This window comes from Castor canadensis, chromosome X (genome assembly GCF_047511655.1).
Source record: "Castor canadensis chromosome X, mCasCan1.hap1v2, whole genome shotgun sequence".
Lineage (NCBI taxonomy): Eukaryota > Metazoa > Chordata > Mammalia > Rodentia > Castoridae > Castor > Castor canadensis.
The window spans coordinates 129,680,721-129,702,750 of NC_133405.1; the positions used below are offsets into that span (position 1 = coordinate 129,680,721).

General features: G+C 36.9%; 1 protein-coding gene across 1 annotated transcript in view; it reads left to right on the forward strand.

Annotated features, from left to right (window-relative positions):
• Ace2 (angiotensin converting enzyme 2) overlaps window positions 1-22,030 on the forward strand; it is a 51,193-nt gene that overhangs the window by 3,483 nt on the left and 25,680 nt on the right. The window contains exons 3-9 of the mRNA XM_074064380.1: window positions 7,787-7,945; window positions 11,615-11,708; window positions 12,115-12,258; window positions 14,458-14,570; window positions 15,219-15,324; window positions 17,031-17,128; window positions 21,257-21,426. Coding sequence (XP_073920481.1) covers window positions 7,787-7,945; window positions 11,615-11,708; window positions 12,115-12,258; window positions 14,458-14,570; window positions 15,219-15,324; window positions 17,031-17,128; window positions 21,257-21,426 — 884 coding nt within the window. The remainder of the gene's footprint in view (window positions 1-7,786; window positions 7,946-11,614; window positions 11,709-12,114; window positions 12,259-14,457; window positions 14,571-15,218; window positions 15,325-17,030; window positions 17,129-21,256; window positions 21,427-22,030) is intronic.

Sequence of the window (22,030 nt, forward strand, 5' to 3'; positions counted from 1 at the left end):
ATTATTCGGGGGTTTTGCATTCTGAAAAGCCCACAGTGTCGCTGCTCTGTCAAGTGGGTACTTTTTGAATTTTTTTTTTTTTTGCAGTGCTAGGGATTGAACCCAGGGTCTTGTTCATGTTAGGCAAAGTGCTGTACCACTGAGCTACACCCTCAAGTTGGATAGTTTTTAATAGTCCCTGAAAATGTCAAATCTGGGGGAAGTGAGACTCTCCCATCTCTGAGACTTTTCTGAGATTCACGGAACAGCTGCTGGGAGAATATGAACTTGGGGGTGACGCAGTTCCCAGAAACAGCCATAATGTTCCTTCCTTTGCCACTTCTTGACCTGCCATCAGCAGAGAATTCAGGGTCAAGAATTAAGAAATATCAACCTTTGTCTGTGTATTTTGACAGCAAGCCTTTCCTGCACAAAGGGGAGAATTTGTTCCCATAAATTTACATACTACTGACTTTACCCTTTGTTTTATTACAGAGCAGCATCTGTTCTTATAAGATATGCACTGATTCACTAAATTAACAAGCAGTGTGGATTTATTTTAATGAGACTATCTGATGATCTAGTTTATTTTCTTTTGGGTTAACTATAAATGAACTTATTGGACAGAGAAAATAACTGGTACTGTAATTCCCAGTGCTTAATATTTGATCAACAATAACTATCTCTTAACTGAAAACAAGTAAAATATTTGAAATTGCAATTAATATCTTAAGGCCATTTGGTGTTTCTAATCTTGGCTTTTTAATAGGTTTATTACCTCAAAGAGGTTTTGCAGATTCTGAAAATGTTCTCTAATAAAATAAATATTTATAATATGCCCCAAACAGGTTTTATGTAGATCATTAATGCATAGGCAAGTATTTGAAAAAAATGATCCAAGCTATAACAAAAGCACAATCTTGCCATCAAAAGTTGTGATATACAGTAAAATTCTATAAATTGGAACTAGTCTAGAAAATCCAGATTGTATATATATTGGCTATTCTTGGGGTCTGATAAGCCATAAGAACTCACTTTTTAAATTTTATTTTTTATTATCATATTATTGTTGTACTGGGGGTACATTGTGACATTTACAGAAGTTCTTACAATATATCATAGTTGAATTCACCCCCTCCATCATTCTTCTTTATCCTGCCTCCCCCCCATTCCTGGAATAGTTTCAACAGGTCTCATTTTTCCATTTTCATGCATGAGTACAGAATATTTCCACTATATTCACCCTCCTACACCCTTTCCTTATATCCTCCCTCTCCCACTAGTACCAATTCACACAGCACCTGTTTTACCTTCCTGTTCTTTGTTTTTGAAAACAGGCATTTTTGTTTGTTTAAGGTAGCTATACAGAGAGTTTCCTTGTGACATTTCCATGTATATATGTATTATAACCTGAATTGGTTCATTCCCTCTATTTTTCTCCTTTCTACCTTAGTCCTCTTCTTATGGTGAAGAAATCACCTTTGACTGAAGAAAAGATCTAGACATCTTTCAGGATTGTCTCTTGAAGACTTTAACTGAATAAGTTCCCAAGACCACAAGGGTTAGAATAATTTAGAAGGTTCTGGAAATAAGAGAGAGAACATTATCTCATGCCTTTGGAAACATAATGCTGGTGGTCATGTATAAAGAAAGAATTTTAGAAATGGACACTGTCTCATCAAAAAAAGCAGTCAGAATAATTTAAGGATGTCAGAGAGAGCTGGAAGCTGCATAAAATCTCACTCAAAAAGAAAATAAAAGAGAGAAAAAACTCTGACATGGAACAAAGGATAGAGTATTCACAGTTATATGGGCCCAATCTCTTTAGATTAGAAAGGTAGAACAGTTGAAAGCTCCACAGAGATCAATTTAGAGTAAACAGAAGGAAGTGCTATTTACACTACAGGTGGTAAAACTGATAAGACTTGTAAAACCGGACCGTTCTTTAATAAAAAAAAAAGCAAGGCATTTAAAACTATAAATATTTTTTTTTTGTGGTACTGGGGTTTGAACTCAAGGCCTCACACTTGCTAAGCCACATGAACCACTCCACCAGCCCTATAAGAAGTATTTAAGCAAATGTATGGATTGTAGATCCACTGTGGGTTAAGGAATTACGGCCAATTGCACTGATAGACTCAGTTCTTCATCCTTCCTTATAATAATGTCCAAGGTCATGTCACTTTGTGCTGCCACCCCACTGCAGGTTATGCGACTATGTCCTTCATCATGTGTGTAACTTTGTGTTAGCAGACATGATGAAAACAGAGGCTTAATGGTCTTGAATAGTGGGGCTTTGCCTTTGCACCTTTACCTTTGCCAAGAGAACCTGCCTGATCTAGCCAACTAAAAATGTGAGACATGTGGATTAGTTGCCCAAGGAGAAGCCAACTTCTAGAGTTGTAAGCAAATCCAGCCAAGATAAGCAGAGCTGCTTGCCAACCCCAGTGAGTTTAGGCATATAAACAATAAGTGCTTATGCCATCAAGGCTTTTGGTTGTTTCTTTTATAATCTTATTATAGCAATAGATAACTGATACAGGAAGAGAAATTTGGGCTGCATGACATGTGTATGTTCATATTCTAACAAGGTGACATTATTGAGGACAGTCTGCTGTTCCCATATTGTCTCTTGGTATAATTTTCAGGAGTCAGGATATTGGACTTGTCAATCTATAGATCTGACTTAGAATGGTAATCCTTTGACTAAGTTGTAAGAATATACCTGAAAATAATAGAAGGCATCAAACTTGACCAGTATTGTGTTCCCAAACTGCCTACCTGTAATGTGGCCAAGACCATAAGATAGGAATAAGGAAAAAAGCTTGGTGCAAAACAGGTTTCCAGAGCTCTCTACTTTACCATTATGGTGTATATGGTTGACTCTATCCCTTTTCTTAACTTCTTACAAGACTTTTAAGATTAAGTAATTCCTGGTCAAGAAATAAAAACAAGGTCACCCTATTTCCCAATAGATTTAGATGAAAACTGGTAGTAAAATCATATCAACCCCAAGAGGAGATGATGGAGAAGAGCCAAACTGGGTCTGTAAGTATTTGCAAAGACATGACAGATATTTATGCTGTATCAAGGTCACTATCACTTTAATATATCAAGCTGGAAACATCGCCACTGTCTACATAGCTGAACATGTTTTATAAGAGAGATGATTTTTCTATTTACATACACTTCTGCACTAGTAGGTTGATGCAGTAATTAAAATGTAAAAATTTTATTTGAAAACAAAAACAGGTTTCTAAATAATTCAGAAATTCAATGAAATTAATTACTAAACTCTTGTGTGCTACACAATAAATCCCCTCCTTGCCTTACAACAAATACAGATTGAATATTCACCAGTTGAACTGTAATTAACTTCTCAGTAAAATGATATTGCTTTTTTATGCACCGCCCCCTTCTTTCAAGTTTATTGTTGGTTTGTTTTCTGAAATAGGATTCTTTGTAAATCTTCCGCCAAGGGTATGGACATGGGAAATTAGCAAATTCGTTATATTAATCAGAACATTAGTAAACAGCAGGAAAGCCAAACCATAAACTTAACTGTGAAGATAAAATGGAATAAATAAAAGAGTTTAAGCAAATAGATAATAAAAATCTTTCTTTTTTGTTAATTCAACCCAAGTCTGACCTTAACTTGTACAAAGGTAAACTCAATGTTATAGGGGAGAAAGTGGGACCTCCTAAAAGTCATTTCAGAAAGGGCATGTTTGACTTTTAATAGCAAGGTCACAAGTTCTCCAGCAACATAGGAGGTCTCTGGACCATTTTTCCATGGAGAGAGCAAGAGGATTCCAGTGTTCTAGAATTTGGCAGTACCTACTACAGCTGTACCAAACTCCTGTCCATACAGCTGAAGCGAGTGTTGTAAATATTTCTTGGTGAGTTATCAGAAGCTGTGAAGAGAGATCAGGAGGCCCACACTTATTCTTTGGGTGATCTCTAGGGTTTCAGCTCCTCACTGCCAGGGCCTGTAGGCATGCCTGATTCTTGAACCTATCCTCTGTTGCCAGGGCTAGAATCACAGTGAACTCAGAGCAGGGTAATTCTAAACTGCTATTGTATACCCAGAATATGGGACGTGAGCTTGTTGGGCTCCAAGGACTGGAAGGATACTAAGATTTTATCCAGATTTTCATCTTCTTTCATCAGGAAACTGTTGCATATACAGGGAAAGAAATGACTTAGAGGTTGCTAAAATTATAGCCTGGTGAGCTATAGAAAAAGAGAAAGTGAGATGTCAATTCTTTAAGTCTGAAACAACTGATCATAGAAATATTTTAATTGTTTAAATAAAATTATCACAATTTGGTAGAAACCACCAGACCTACAGCTTAAGACAAAGCTCATGTGAAAACATTTAAAAGCATAATGACATTGTCGTACTTAATTTGTACATCTAGTTTGGGCTACAACGGAGTTGAATATATTTTTGAATATTGAAAAATATAATTTAGAATTTTTATATGTCTAGTCTTTGAAATTGCAAAGACCACTCACAGGATAGGAATATGGTATCCACTACAGTTATGAATGAGATCAGAGAGTGTTTTAATTTCTTGCAGTTGTGTTGAATGTATGACTGCAGAAAATTTTGCTGTTTTAGTTCCTTCTTTCCTGCCTTTGCACAGAGATAGTGTGGAATGCCACCATTTTTTACCTGCAGTAGTTTCTTTCAAGCCCTGGAGCTATGTAAACTGCTGGATATATGTGTTTCATTTCATCCACCATTCAGCTCTAAAACGACACAGGTATCAGCCGCCGTCTAAGTAATTTGATTGGTATGCATAACTGACTTTGACTCTCTGCATAACACCTAAGCTGTTTTATTTAGGCTCAGGAGCCTTAGGGTAAGGATATGGAATAAATTGTAAATGATATTAAAAAGAATAGCTTGGGAAGGAATACTATGTCATTAGGGGCCAAAACATAAGGCAACATAAAGTAATGTTTTGGTGGCATAAATTACATTTGTAAAGTGGTAGTGACAAATCAAATGAAATCAGATAGCCTCAACATTCATACGTGTATAGTATAAGAACTGTTCTAAGACTCGGGCATTTGAGGGATTGTGAAGTTTTTCCAAAATAGATCAAGAATAAAATTATTCCTATAATTTGTCATTAAAGTTGTACCAGAAATTTTACTTGGCAATAAATTATCCTAGATTGGGGAAAGAAAGGCAGGGATTGATGGGTGAGTGGGCTGCATAGATCAGTTTGCTCTGTACAGCAAATTGCTCTTCCCCTTGCTTACTCCTTCCCATGCATGCATGCTACAGAGAGGACTAGGACATGTCAAATACAATCCACAGGACATTAGTTTTAGAGGTAAACACACCTGGTTTGATTCCCTGGTTCTTCCAGTTACTAGCTATGCGACCTAGGAAAAAATGACTGGCTTTGTCCCTCATTTCCCTCATTTTTTTTTTGTGGTCCTGGAGTTTGAACCCAGGGCCTCAGGCTTGCTAGGCAGTTGCTCTACCACTTGAGCCACTCTGCTAGCCTTCCCTCATTTTTTGAGGTGGAGATGATGACAAGTCCCTCAAAAGGTTGTTGTATGTGGAAACAGAAGCAGTTTCTGAGGGTTGTGAGTATTCAATAAAGAGAGAAATTATTTTCCATTTTCACTGCCACTGTTTTCTTTCTTATCTCCATCCTTGTCACTTCCATGCATGGTTCCTATCATATTATATGCCTGCTCAAAACCTCTCAGTGACTACCTAATACTCACAAGCTAAAAGCAAATTTCTTGGTCTGGTCAGTGCAATTATGCTTAGAGTCCTGCCTTTGGGACCTGCACTAGTTATCTATTGTATAAAAAGTTACCACAAGGTTAGTGGCTTAAAACAACACACATTTATTATCCCACTGTTTCGGTGGGTCAAGAGTCCAGACATGGTTTAGCTGGACTTCTGTTTCTGAGTCTCATAAAGTGACACTCAAGGTGCTGGCTAGAGCTGTGGTCTTATCTGAGGCTCGAGTAGCGATGGATCCACTTTCAAGTTAGGGGTGGTTAGTGTTGACATTCAGATCTTTGTATGCTGATGAACTGAGGTTCTTGGTTTATGTTAGCTGGAGGCCATACTCACTTCCTTGCCATGTGATCAATTCAATAGGATAGCTCGTAACATGGCATTTTGCTGCATCAAATTTAGCAAGGAAGAGGTCTACTAACAATCTTACGTAACAAATCTGTACATCTTGGTGCCTTTGCTATACGCTGTTGGTTAGAAGAAGTCAGTCTGCTCTTACTCATTAAGATATAACACAAGGGTTCAGCAACCAGAGGATGGCATCATGGGAAAAATCTTAGAGTCTGTCTGCCACAGGCTCCAGAATTGAATGCTGGTGGTTGATTGCCAGCTCTGCTATTTCTCTAAGCCACCTTCTGCACATATAAAAATGGTGATATGATAGTTTTGTATCTCATGGGGTTGTTAAGAACTTCAAATGAGGTAAATTATTTTGCAAAGTATTCCACACCCAGCCAACTCCTACCTTCTTTAAGATTTGTCTTAAGTCTCACCTCCTCTATGAGGGCTGGGCCTTATACTAGCTATGTGACCTGTGTAAGTTTCTCCTTTCTTATTACAGAAATGTATCAGCCTACTCATAGTTTATATATTATTATATACTCATGTTTTATTAATGAAACATTCAGGATGCATATTTTGTTCATCTGGTAAAATTGTAAGCAAATTAAGGGCAAGAACTTTTTGTCTATAAGTAAGAAAATAACATTTATTGAATGCCTAGAATTGTCAGGCACTCTGACAAGCATTTTATTATTTATTAATTCTTATAAGCCTTACAACAATCTTTTGATGTAAATCCTATTATTACTCTTATTTTGCAGATAAGGTAACTGTAGCAAGAAGTTTAGTAATTTGTCTGAAGTCACACAGCTAGTCAGAATGAAACTCCAGTAATGAAACTGTTATTTGCCTCAAATGCTACTTCTTTTGTATTTCTAAAGCAGTGTGATGAACAAAGTAGTTGTTCATTTTAGCCTCCTTTTTGAGGGGGTACTGGAGATTGAAGTCAGGGCCTTATGCTTGCTAGGTCCTACCTAGACTCTACCACTTGAGCCACTTTGACAGCCCTCATTTTGGCTTTGGATAAGTGGAAATGAATTTATACATTGAGCGAAGACTGCACTGGAGAAGTCTGGAGAAGTCCATTTTTCCGTTGCTATTCAAGATGGGAGGAAGGTGGGGCATGATGGTGCACACCTGTAATATCAACACTCAGGTGTGTCCTGGAATCATCATCTACTTATTGATTTCTTTTGCTGGTAGAAAATCACCATGTCTACTAAATGACATGTTCTGGGAAGCTTTCGTTTGAGAACAAAATTTAAGATCACAATCCCTGTGCTGTTATGACACCTTGGCATGTACTGTGATCTGGTTTTCATTTCTCATGGTTCCCATGGTCAGGAGACACTGTATTCCCATTATGTCCACTCCGAGCTCTACTGGGTTCTCCTTTTAGATCATGCATCTTAGAATTTTTAGCCAATTTTCCCCCATCACAGCACTAAGGCCTTAAGTATCAGGGCCTCACAGTGTGCATTATCTGTGAGAATTTGCTTCCAGTTCTGGGGACAGGACCCTTGGGAAAACTAGGAACTGGGCCAGAAAGAGAGTGGCCTGGCCACTCTTAACCTAAACCTTGACCTTCAGCAAAGTAGAGGACTAAGCCACTCAGGAAATAGTAGATGTTTCACCAGATGTTCTTTGGACTATATCTTCCGTCCAACTTCAATTTACTTTTTGTCCTTTCAGAATGAGGCTGGGGCCAAATGGTCTGCCTTTTATGAAGAACAGTCAAAGCTTGCCAACACTTTTTCACTACAAGAAATTCAGAATGTCACTGTTAAGCGTCAATTGCAGGTCCTTCAGCAGAGTGGGTCTTCAGCGCTCTCAGCAGACAAGAGCACACAGGTATGTTTGTGAACATTTTAGTACTGACCCCAAGAGCTGAAATGTTTGAGAAATAGTATATACTGACATTAAAAAGAGCTCTGTGCCTATATAGGGTGACCATAAAATTTATTATCCAATCTGGAGTCTTTTTTGAGAACGAAAGAAGACACTGGTTCCTGATCCACTCAGAAGTGAGCAAGAATATGACACATACAAAGGCAGTCTAAGACTATATTAGATTGATTTTCATTTTGTTTTTTTGATAGCCAAATGCTGTGGTTGGCTCATGTTAATGAAGTCTTCAAAGCTGTCGTACCAACATTGCTGTAAAATGGCACGTTAAGAATTCTATCCTGAGATAGTTTGTTCAAATTCAAGAAAGCCTGTATTTCCCCTGTTAAATTAACATACCATTCCAACCCATCCCTCTATCCCAGAAGTCAGCAAGCTTTTTTTTTTTCTGAAAAGGACATACAGTAAATAGTTTAGGTTTTGGAGGACATACTGTCTGTGTCACAACTCATCACCTCTGCCATTGTAGCAGGCAATCAGCCATAGATAATACATAAATGAATGGATATGGCTGTCATCCAACAAAACTTGACAAAAATAGTCAGCAGACCATAGTCTGCAGACCCCTGATGTAGCCTATTGAAATATTTTTATCTAAAATACCCAGCTATTTCACATCAAAGTCTTCTTTCTCAGTTACTTGTCTTCTGGAATTCTGTATATACTAATCTGCATTTATAAAAATAAAAATGCATGATAAGGACAGAGATAAAGCCATATGGCATTTGTTTCTACAAGTTGATATTTATTATTCTTCATTCTTTGGTTATAATTATCCCACTAGCTATTAATCCAGTTTATCTTATCCATTCCATGTTTCTCCATCTTTTTCACAAGGACATCGTGAGAAACCTTGCCTGTCTAACTCTAGAGAGCCTAGGGTAGAATCTAGACATTCCATTTTTTAAAGATTCCCAGATTAATTATAATGTGTAGCCAGGACTGAAAATCACTAAGATGCAAGTGAGAGCTTGAAGTGTTTGAGAAGAGAGGAGACTCAGGATGCACGGGTTTGATAGAAGGAATGATAGAGGGTGGGTGCCAAGGTAAGAAGCTTAGATTTATTGGCTTGGAGTATTGGATCTAGTTCACGTTTTAGGATAGTGACTATAGCAAAGTGAAAGAATAATATGAGGGCATTAGGAGAAAGAGAAACAGGGCCTTTAATACAGTACTTCTTAAATCATTTGTGAGAGAAAACCAGCCTCTCCCTCCTGTCTCCCTCCCTTCCTTCTCTTCTTCCATTTCTCTCGCTTTTATTCCTTTGTCTCCAATCCATCACAGATCAATACGTGGTTAAGTTCACTGATTAAATACTTAGATGTCATGGAAATAGAAAGTTGTTTAAAAAAGTTGGTAAACATTTATTTTCTTAATTCCTGTACTTATTACCAAATGAAAACAGATCCTTTGCTGACTTGCACTGACCCATGGACTCCATGTCCAGCAGCACTGCCTTATTCTGTTACCTTCACTTCCTTTTACCTACAGGGTAAAATTTAAATTTTTATTATAGCATAGACTGTCTCTCATGATCTACCCTTGCCTACCCATTTCACGTCCTCCGATCCCCTCAATGAACACTATCACTCCAGTTTTATTTGATGTCTCACCACCCCTTGAAAATGCCATGTTTTTCCAATCATCTTAAACTCTGCCTTCTACTTCCCCTTTCTAATGGACCCATTCCTGCTTCTGCAACACACAGCTCTAATGTCCCCATCCTCTTTGAAGCCATTCTTTTCTTTTTAGCAACAAAAACCTGTTTTATTTTTCCAAATACAAATACAGAAGTTTGCATGTTTTGTAAATATTGCTGCAAAACAATATTTCTGTATACAGCTCCTTCTGTTCTAGAAGTGTGTGAACATAGACATGTATCCACAGAGCAATGTTGGCTCATCAAGGATCTACCTTGCATACACTCAGCACTTAAAGAAGAAAAATGATTAATCAAACCAGAACTTTTTTTGTCAAAGTAATTTTTTATAGGTGAATGGTTTTTCTCAAAAGACAAAACTTAGGTAGTGCACATATTTCTAAATGGTATCAGCATTGTTTGCAAATAGGTTCCCAGTATGAAGCCATTCTTGAATCTGCAGGTTTTAAGTCCCTCTTCCATCAACCCCTAGCCAATACTGCCACATCACTTTTTGGTGACAGTTATAGTACTTATCACTCTGTCATGTGGTTACTGATTTTGTAACTACCTCACTGTGCCATCACTTTGGGGTCTTTGAGGGTCAGTGACTTGTCCATTTCAGAAATGTCGGAGTGTAGCTAAGAGTAGAGATTCAGTAAATGTTGAATAAAACAAAAATGCACTTCTTTGTGTGTAGGTGAGAAACAGTCTTGGAATTTGGATATATCTTTTTATTTCAATTACTCTACATATCTGTGATGTGCTCATAAGACTTTGTGCTAGCTGACAGTGGGAAAAACTTAAATGTGTTCCTGCCCTACATGCAGGAAAATACATGGCAAAGATGTGAATATTTGTTACTTTCTAAATTGATTCTTCTCCAACTAACCTTTTCTCTAGTTCCTAGTCCCCTTTTCCTATTAGCCTCTGTTGCTTTAAAGTTTCTGCATTAGTTCTTTTGCATTGAAGACATCAAATGCTATCTTTTTTTTTTTGGGTTACCTACCCATCCTCATACCTCCCTTGTGTGCACTTGCCTTATCATGTAATCAAAGTCCTATCCCCTTGTTGTGTTTGCCCTTGATTTAAAGTCTGCATATGAGGGAGAACATACGATTTTTAAAATTTTTTATTTTATTCATATGTGCATACAATGATTGGGTCATTTCTCCCCCCTTACCCCCGCCCTCACCCTAGCCCCCCCCACTCCCTCCCTTACCCCCCCTTACCCCTCGCTACCCGGCAGAAACTATTCTGCCCTTATCTCTAATTTTGTTGAAGAGAGAATATAAGCAATAATTGGAAGGACCAAAGGTTTTTGCTGGTTGAGATAAGGATAGCTATACAGGGAGTTGACTCGCATTGATTTCCTGTGCGTGTGTGTTACCTTCTAGGTTAATTCTTCTCAAACTAACCTTTTCTCTAGTTCCTGGTCCCCTTCTCCTATTGGCCTCAGTTGCTTTTAAGGTATCTGCTTTAGTTTCTCTGCGTTGAGGGCAACAAATGCTATCTAGTTTTTTAGGTGTCTTACCTATCCTCACACCTCCCTTGTGTGCTCTCGCTTTATCATGTGATCAAAGTCCAATCCTCTTGTTGTGTTTGCCCTTGATCTAATGTCCACATATGAGGGAGAATATACGATTTTTGGTCTTTTGGGCCAGGCTAACCTCACTCAGAATGATGTTCTCCGATTCCATCCATTTACCAGCGAATGATAACATTTTGTTCTTCTTCATGGCTGCATAAAATTCCATTGCGTATAAATACTACATTTTCTTAATCCATTCATCAGTGGCGGTGCATCTTGGCTGTTTCCATAACTTGTCTATTGTGAATAGTGCCGCAATAAACATGGGTGTGCAGGTGCCTCTGGAGTAATCTGTGTCCCATTCCTACCAAAGGACTTTTTAATATTAGCATTATTTTTAGAAAATTTCCCATTTCTAACATTATTTATTATATTTAATTTGCAGTTAAATACAATTCTAAGTACAATGAGCACCATCTATAGTACTGGAAAGGTTTGTAACCCGGATAATCCACAGGAGTGCTTTTTGCTTGAACCAGGTAGGCTATAAACTTTGAGTAGTGATTATGAAATTTATTTTTTACTCCTAACTTCAAAGAATGAGGTTGACTTTATATGATGACACGGAGCTTTTTGAATAGAGACTCCAAAAATAAGATTCCAAATATGTGTGTTTCAGTACATAGATGCTTTAATAACTTAAAAAGAAATCACATTGTAAATTCTATCACATTCAAGTTAGTAATTAAATTCCGGTGGTCTGTTTTCTCTGCAGACATATTTTGACCAATAGTAAAGGCAAGTTATTCACAAGATTTCACTTAATAACTTCCTAACTTTGAGGTCTGCCATCCTTACTTTTAATTCTTTAAAGTTCCTATAGTTGCTTACAACATAAAAGTTTTAAAAATTTATGTTTGTTTTCCTTTGGGTGCTTTGGAACAGGTTTGGATGACATAATGGAGAAGAGCACAGACTACAGTGAGAGGCTCTGGGCTTGGGAAGGCTGGCGGTCTGAGGTTGGCAAGCAGTTGAGACCATTGTATGAAGATTATGTGGTCCTGAAAAATGAGATGGCAAGAGCAAATGGTAAATTTGCTGGTCTGTGGAGGCCTTGCAGCTCTCTATGGGCCACGGGACTATTTCTCAAGTATTCCATTTCTCATGCCTGCTCTTTAACAGATGCCCCTAAATTAGCAATTGGTAACAATCAGGGTTACATGTCTCAAGAAGAAACTACAGGGGCTTAAGAAAGTGCATGGGAACGCTATAGTCTAAAGAGTTCAAGAATGAGATTCAATCATAAGGTCTTAAATGAATTAGCCAGGACTTGTGAGTTAAGTAAGAGTTTCCCAAAAGTGCCTGGGGGAATCTGCTTGGAGACCCTATTTCTCAGACAGGACAAGAGATAGAGACAATACCCCTTACCTAAACCCTCATCTGGCCACTGTTCATTCTCAAAGGTCATTTTGTGTCTACCTCAGGGTGATGTGTCAGAAGAAAAAAACTTCAGGTTAGTGTAGGCTAGAAATCTTTTATTTTCGGCAGTTATAATTCATGTAGTCATAAAAAAACATAAGAAGGAATTTCCATATCTCTTAACTTACTCTACTGCCTTAATAATGAACTGCAGTCATGGTATTATGAATAACTTTATGCTTTGGTGATTCACTGCCCTCTGGGTTTTGTTAGGAAAATTTTTTTCATTTGTTGGTTCTTGTTTCTTTCACTGTCATTTAAACTCATGTTTGCAAGTCTTAGGCAAGTTGCAGATAGTAGCATATCATCAATTTTTATTAATACCCTGCATACTCTTCTATCCAAATATTAATTTTGTAATCTTCCTGATCATCCATTGACAATGTGAATGTAAAAATAAAAATGATTAAAACACACTTACCAAATTTATTAGCTAATACCCTACCTAACACTAACTTGCGTCCTAATGGTTAGATGTTAAATGAAGCACACAGAAATGCATTGTGTACACACGTAATCTGTAAACAAACACATCCACTGTGGGTCAAATCTGAAAATTTAAGGTGCTGAACAAATGAGAATTAAAAACCTTAGAGATTCAATTTCATGTTTTAAGGTCAGTAATACAAACTGGCCTAGAGAGAGAGTAAAAACCCAGTGTTAGGAAACCAGAAGTATGCCTCTGCCTCTCACCAGCTATGTGACCTTGGACAAGTGATTTAATTACTCTAAGCACGGCCTTTTGGTGGGAATGTAGACTGGTACAGTTATTATGGAAAACAGTATGGAGATTCCTAAAGAAATTTAAAATGGAACTACCATAGGACCCTCCTATATTCATAATAGCCAAGATTTGGAAACAGTCTAGGTGACTGTCAAGAATGAATGAGTGAACAGAGAAACTGTAGAATATATATATATATATATATATAATATAATACATATATAGAGTATTATTCAGCCTTAAAAATGGAGGAGATCCTGCCATTTACTACAACATGGAGGGACCTGGAGGACATTATGCTAAGTAAAACAAGTTTGACAGAGAAAGAAATACTGCATGCATGATCCCACTTATATGTGGAATCTTTATAAAGAGGTCAAATACACAGAAAAAGAATAAAATTGTGGTTACCGAGAGTGGGGTGGGAAGAAATGGGGATCTATTGGTCAAAGGATGTAAAGTAGCAGATAGGTAGTCTGAAGGACTGATGGACAACATAAGACTACGGTTAATAATACTATTCTACTGTATTCAAGAGTTTTGTTAATGAGTAGATTGTAGCTGCTCTTGCCACACAGGGGAAGATGGTAACTATGTGAGATGATGGATATGCTAATTTGTTTCACTATAATAAACATTTTGCTACATATGTATGTCACAGCATCATGTTGTATAATCTTAAGTGTTCACAATAAATTTATTTAAAAACAATCACAGGCTATTAATCTGTGCAATGCTGGTTATAATGATGACAACCTGGAATGTGTTTTGTGCTTATTAAATGAGATAATATATTTAAACTCCTTACACAGAACAAGTGCTTAACAGAATTAGCTAGTCTTTTCATTCATTTGCATCCCCTTGAGTTTATGTCTGAAATGGCAATAAAATGTGATCTTTTTGCAGGGCTTTTTTTTTTTTATTGTGGTACTGGACCTTTGCTTGCTAGGCAGGTGCTCCACCACTTGAGATACACCTCTAGTCCTCAGGTTTCTTTTAGCTTCCCAACAAGGCTAATCTATATAAACTGTATTCTCTATCACTCTTTCCCCTTATGTTCTCTTCTTCCTTTTTTTACGAAACAGGTTATGAGGATTATGGCGATTATTGGAGATCAGATTATGAAGCAGAGGGAGCAGATGGCTATGACTATAACCACAACCAGTTGATTGAAGATGTGGAACGCATCTTTGCAGAGGTAACCGACGAACTGTAAGGCAGCAACAGGAAGGAGGGACAATGGCCAAACGCATTTCTGGATTGTTTTAATATGTAGGTTGGCCAGGCATCATAGAATTATAGAATGTTAGAGCTTAAGATTTTTGAGAACGATATCAGAATTGTTCTGGTTTCCTCTCTCTTTCAGTCATTGACCAGTAATTACCAATAGAAACATTTTAAGAAGGAATGACTTTTTAGATTATAAGAAGGAATGGTTTTCATAAGGTACCTGGAAAATAGCACTATTTTCCTTTGTTATCAGAACCATAGACACTGCTTTCTTTCTTAAGATGACAGATACAATTATTTCATTAGCCTCTGCTTAAGGATGTGTTTTATAGGGAAGAGATTTCTATGACAAAAGAAGTAGGTAACATCTTAAATATGAATTTTTTGCAACTTCTTTCATTTTGGGATGTGCATTCCTCCAGGTATTTTTATTGATTTGTGCAGTGGTGCTAGTCATCATCAGTACATGTGGAAAAGGAATGCTTTCAAACTCTCCAGAATATTTGAGAGGAGAAGAAACAATTCAGAGAAATCCTACTTATATAAAGAAGCTCTTGTTTTTAGAGTTGGGTGACTGGCTACTTGTGGTCTTAAACTTTCTTCCTGGTCTTTTCAGATTAAACCATTATATGAACATCTTCATGCCTATGTGAGAACAAAGTTGATGGATACCTACCCTTCCCATATCAATCCAACTGGATGCCTCCCTGCTCATTTGCTTGGTAAGAAACCCCAGGAATCCTTTGTGTTCTTTGTCATCTTAGTCATTTCTATCAATTAAATGATCTTTTGGAGTGATACCCAACATAAAACTTTTGAAGAAAAAACCAGTAAATGAAGTCAGTGCCCTATGGAAATCTCATTTTGAAAACACACTCTTCAACAGTAAGTCAATTTTAAATCATTCTCTATTGCATCATTATTTTTACACATAAAGAGTTTTCATGTTGGCTACAATTGAAAAGATAAAGGGATTTCTAATGATAACTAGAGAAAGAATTCCAGATGAAAATGAGACTAGAAATAGTAGACTAACCTATCGCTACATGGCACCAATTATAAGAAAGGTCTACCTTATTACTTTCTACTCATTACTGTTTCCATGCTATGAGGTTACTCAGAATATGCTAATTTTTTATACAAGATGATCTTATATATATATGTAAATAACCATCATATAAGATGCAGCACATTACATTTTAGTGACTATTATTGTCATCATCAAATATACACTTTTCTTTTTTCAAGTTAAATATCCTACACTGATATTTTTCCTTAAAATCCCACTTATCTAATTGTCCTCCCTTGGGTTAACTATATTTTGCCCATGTTCCTTTTCAATTGTCAAGGTCAAAACTGAACAGTTATTCCAGATGGAGCTGAACCAACAGAGAGGAAAAAATGGTATCATGCCTGTCTTTGTTCTAGACACTATCACTTTATCAATTTAGCTGAAGTTCATGTTTGTGTTTTAGAAACCATACCATACTGTTTGTTGGGGTACTTTTGGTCTTTTACTGTAGACTGTGTTTCAGCCTGATGTCATATATATATGTATATATATGACATCAGGCTGTTTTATAGTGTATAAGTTTTATAGTGTTTAAGTTTTATAGTGTATAAGTTTTATAGTGTATAAGTTTTATAGTGTTTAAGTTTTATAGTGTATAAATTTTTTAAAAAATTTAACCATAGGACTCACATTTATCTCTATTAAAATTTATCTTTTAAAAAATGAACTCATAGAAATATTCTTCATGTAGTTGTGTTGCTTCATTTCTTTGGTGCCAGGATTCTGGTTTTATTAGGAGATTGGCTTTTTCTAGACACATGTTCCCTTTTGGGGTCTGTGGCCTTGAAATTCAACCTTACACTGTTGGAGATGCTCGACAGATTACCCAGTTAAGTGTAGTACTATAGAATAAAAGTGAAACTTAGTTACTAGTTTTTTGAATGATGATCATATGTGATAATTTTGTAACCCATATGAAGCATTACTAATAGTGTAATTTGTAGCATTTTGTCCCACGGATGGTGAATTATGTAATCTCTTTCTAACCTGTAGTAGCTATACTATTCCATATATTTAATAAATAAATTTATTATTTATAAATTAAATATATTTAATAAATTGTGCTTTTGAATAGTAACTCAAGATAGGAGAAACTGGAATGATTCCCTAGCTAAACTGGGTTAGTTTTGCTTAACCACATAGTCTCTTAGAGGTGTTAGAAGAAGAAAATGCTGGAAATTTAAAGTAAGAAAAGGAAAAAAGCAAAAAAAAATTAGTGAAAAGGAAGCACAGAAACTAGACTGTTTAGAAATACTGAGTGACTTGCTTACCAATCCAACTTCATGTACTATGTAAGATCAGGTCTATATTTTGCTGTCTTTCTCATATATTAACATATTCTTTTTTTTAAAATAGGTGATATGTGGGGTAGATTTTGGACAAATCTGTACCCTTTGGTAGTTCCCTTTGGACAGAAACCAAACATAGATGTTACTGATGCAATGGTGATGCAGGTAGGAAGAAGAGGACCTTAAAAACATTCTAAATTATTCACTTTATTTTTATGCCATCCTCTGTTCTTACCTTTGGTTTGTGAAAACATGTTAATAAAAATTCAAGATAATTTAAATGTACTTCTTATATATTTTCCTAGAAAAGTATTTACAATGTCAGCGACATTGAATAATATGTATGCTATTGATCTTGCTGCTAAGTAATCAGTCAGTAAAGTCTGAATAGTAACAAACAAGAATATAATATTTTTTCATACTTAAAAATCATTGTTATCAAAGTAGCATAAAGATCATTTGAATTCCCCTTTCGTAATCATCTTAGTATAATTGTTTAAATTCCCCATGTTCCCTTCCATGGATGAAATTTTAATTTTAGGTATGTATTTTTCTTTATTCAGTTAAATTCTACATTTCCGTGTAGAATTAACAATTGTACTCCCATTCATCTTATAGAATTTATTCAGATGGTCACACGATTTATCATTTATGCATTGCTGAACCTTTGCTTGTTAGTAGTTTTAAACTGTAAGTAGTATTGCAGTGAAAAATCTTCACATAACACGCTCCTCAGAAAAGTTCATAGCAGAACTACAACTCAAAGCTGCAAGGCCTCCGATTCTTATGTCAATCCTTAGCCTTCCCAAAGTGATTTCACATCCACCACCTCTTCTAATGCTGTCTATAAGATTGTCAGGAAAACTATTGTGAGAGTTCCATGCTGAAAGTGAGGAAAATTAAGGCTCAGATAAATGATTCGCCCAAAGACACAAAGTTTGTCAGTGGTGACTAGCAACTGAACTCACAACTTCTAATGTTTCCAGTCTGTTTTTCTACTCACTCATTAATTCAGTAATCCATTCTTCACTCAACAAATGTTCACTGTGTTTACTTGTCTGCACTATTTTGTTCATTCTGCTTAAGAAAGTCATATTAAAAACAATCCTGAAATTTATATGGAACCACAAACAAACAAACAAAATCTTGCAAATAGCCAAAGCAATCTTGAGCAAAAGAACAAAGCAGGAGACATTACACTATCTGACTTCAAAATATACTATAATGCAATAATAATCAAAACAGCAAGATATTGTTATAAAAATAGACATATAGACCAATGGAACAGAATAGAGAACCCTGAAGGAAACACACACATCTATAGTCAAGTGACTTTCAACAAAGGTGCTAAGCACATGCATAGGAGAGAGGGCAGTCTTTTCACAAAATGTATGGGGAAATTGGGTATAACATGTAGAAAAATGAAACTAGACTCCTGCCTCTCACCAATTCCAAAAATCAATCCGAAGTTGATGAAAGATTTAAATGTGAGGCCTGAAACTATGAAACTATGACTAGAAGAAAACATTTTTCAGACAAGATTCCAAAAGCACAGGAAACAAAAGCAAAAATAGGCAAAAGGGATTGCATAAAAATAAAAAGCTTTTGCACCACAAAGGGAGCAAACTGCACAGTGAAGAGACAACACACAAAAGGGGAGAAAATATTTGAAAACCATACATTTGACAATGAGTTAATACTCAGAATATATAAGAAACTCTAAAACTCAATATCAAATAACCTGATAAAAATGGGCCATACACCCAAGTAGACATTTCTCAAAAGAAGGCATACAAATGATCAACAGCTATATTAAAAATTCTCAATATCAGTAAACATCAGGAATCCCTCAGTGAGCTATCACTTCACTCCAGTATGAATGGCTATGATAAAAAAAAGACACACACACACACACAAAACCAAGTGCTGGTGAGGATGTAGAGCAAAGAGAATTGTTGCACACTGTTATTAAGAATGCAAATTAATGTAGCCATTATGGAAAATAGTATGAGGCTTCCTAAAAAAATTAACAATATAAATTCCATATGATCCAGCAATCCTACTGCTGGGTATATATTCGAAGGAAATGAAATCAGTATGTTGAAGAGACATCCTCACTTCCATGTTTCTTGCAGTGCTGTTCAAAATAGCCACAAAACAACCTAAGTGCCCAGCAACTGATGAATGGATGAAGAAAATGTGGCACACATACACAATTGAATACTATTCAGCCATAAAAAGAATGAATTCCTGTCATTTCTGACAACATAGATTGAGCTGGAGATCTTTATGTTAAGTGAAATTAGCCAGGCACAGTAAGACAAGTACCACGTGATCTCACTCATGTGGAAGCTAAAGACTTGATCTCCTAGAAGTTGAGGGAAGAAAGGTGGTTACCAGAGGCTGGGGAGAGTATGGAGGAGAGAAGGATGGGACTAAGTTATCATTAGGTAAGAATTTCTGGTGTGCTATTGCATAGACTGTAGATACTGATAATGTACTGTGTATTTCAAAAAGCTAGAAGAAAATAGCTCAAATATTTTTGCCATGAAGAAATGAAAAGGGCTAGGTTTTTACTTGCTTAGCATGTGCAAGACCCCAGGTTTAATCTGCAGCACCACACATACAAAACAAAATGATAATGTTTAAGGGGATAGATGTGTTTACCCCAATGTGGACATTATACAGTGTATCCTTCTACTGAAACATCACATGGTACACCAGAAATATGTACACTTTTGTCAAGGTTCAGTAGCTCACACCTGTAATCCTAGCTTTCTAGGAGGCACAGATCAGGGGGATTGTACTTTGAGGCCAGCCTGGGCAAAAGTTTGCAAAACCCCATCTCAACTAATGGTTGGGTGTGGTAGTATGCACTTGTTATTCCAGCTATTTGGAAAAGCACAAATAGGAGGATTGTGGTCCAGGCTAGCCCACGCATAGAGACTCTATCGCAAAAATAACCAAAAGAAAAAAAAAAAGGTGGGCTGGTGGGCTGGCAGAGTGGCTCAAGTGGTAGGGCACCTGCCTAGCAGGTACAAGGCCCTGCATTCATTCTCCAGTACTGCCAAGAAAAGAAAAATGCACATTTTAATGTCTTTATGTATTAGTTAAAAATTAATTAAAACTGAAAATTGAAAACTTGCCTGACATTAAGCGCCCCCCCCCCCAGTTTTTGCAGTGCTGGGGATCAAACCCAGGGTCTTGTACATAATGACAAGTGCTTTACCACTGAGTTACATCTCCAGCACAACATTAAGCCTTTAAAAGTCAATAACAAAAAACCCATAGTTTCATATTCTGTTTCTTATTCCCAGAGTTGACATAGGAAAAAAAAAAGCTAAACTTGGCGGCTGTTCAAGATCAGAGGAAGTTTTCTGTGTTACTAAAAATGATTTGTGAACTATCTGCCAACTATACAGAACTTAGTTTGCCTGAGTGGGTTTTATTGCCTAAGCATGCTTCGTCATCTCTTGAGACATTCATTTCAAGAAAAGTTTGCTCGGTGGCAGATACCTATGGCTGTCTCTCCAATTCCAAAACATTCTGAAAATTCAGACTCCATGTACATCATGAAGCCAAGGCCCAAGTTCATATGGGCCTTTTATTTCCAAAAGCCCGCACCTTCATGTCCACCTTATTGCTTGTGTCTTCCACCAACTTTAAATGGGCCTTGACCCCTGAAGGAGCTCAATCAACTAATGCTGACTAGAGTTGAATAGTCTCTAGTAACTAGGTCATTGTTTTTTCCTTTGCGCTTGGAATACAAAGGATAAATATAGGCTCAGTGGTAGAGCACTTGTCTAGCATGTGTGAGACTGGGTTCGATTCCCAGCACTGCAAAACCCAGCAACAACAATAAAGAAGAAAACTATCACATGCAATCTCATCCAGTCTACTATTAACATTTTCATATATTTCCTCATTAATACCACATGAGTGGCTTTTATATTTTACTTACTATTAAAAATATTTTATAACATCAATAAAATTCTTTAAGTATAGTTTGGGTGACCACACAGTTTTTTTCATTCTACAAAAGTATTATTTACTTAACCACTCTGATGATTGCTTCCCTATTAAAAATCATGCTCAGTGAAATTCTTTGATCTAATTTCTGGTAACTTCCTAGGTTATTTCCCTAGAGACAGGATCACTATGACAAAGAGTGTAAACCTTTCAAACACTATTGCTAAATTGCCTTTTGGAAAGGTTATGCCAATGTATATGTCCAACAGAAAGAATGCTGTCATTTCAATGCTGGATTAAATACTGTTCTTTTTCTTCTCCCAGGCTTGGGATGCAGACAGGATATTCAAGGAGGCAGAGAATTTCTTTGTGTCTGTTGGCCTTCCTAAAATGACTGAAGGATTCTGGGAAAACTCCATGTTAACTGAACCAGGAGATGGCCAGAAAGTGGTCTGTCACCCCACAGCTTGGGACCTGGGGAAAGGCGACTTCAGGTAGTTGGTCTGATATTTATTGTGAAGAAACTAAACGGGAGGCTATGAAGGCAGGAATTCCATTTCTTCTTCTCTGAGCACAGAAGAGATGAATTAAAATTCCTTGAACTAAGGCTGGGAGTCCATGAGAGCCTATTTGGTTTTCCCAGGAAAAGATTGTCAGCAGGTTCTAACTTGACCCTTTAGATGATCTGCCTCATTTGAAATATCATATGCCTATTAGAGTTGGATGGCCATGCAGATGGTGGTATCCCCAATAGGAAAGGTTTGGTGCTGAGAATTAGGGAAGATGGACATGTGAACCAAACCTTCATTTCCCCTCTCTGCTTCACTCTTGTGAGTGACACAGGATATGTGAATACAAGCTGGGGTAAAAGGGAGAAAGGAGTACATGTCATAAGAGAGATGCAGGGAGACAACTGACCATACTTGGAATAGGAGATAAGATCAGACAGGGTTTTGTGGGTGGCATTGGAATTGGGCTTGATACGCAAGAAAGGATTGGACAGACAACTGGGAGGAGGACACCAGGTTGGGAGAAGAGCAGGATTAGATGCAGAGAGGCAAGACCTGGTGTGTATACTGGAGTCAGCAAGTTAGGCTA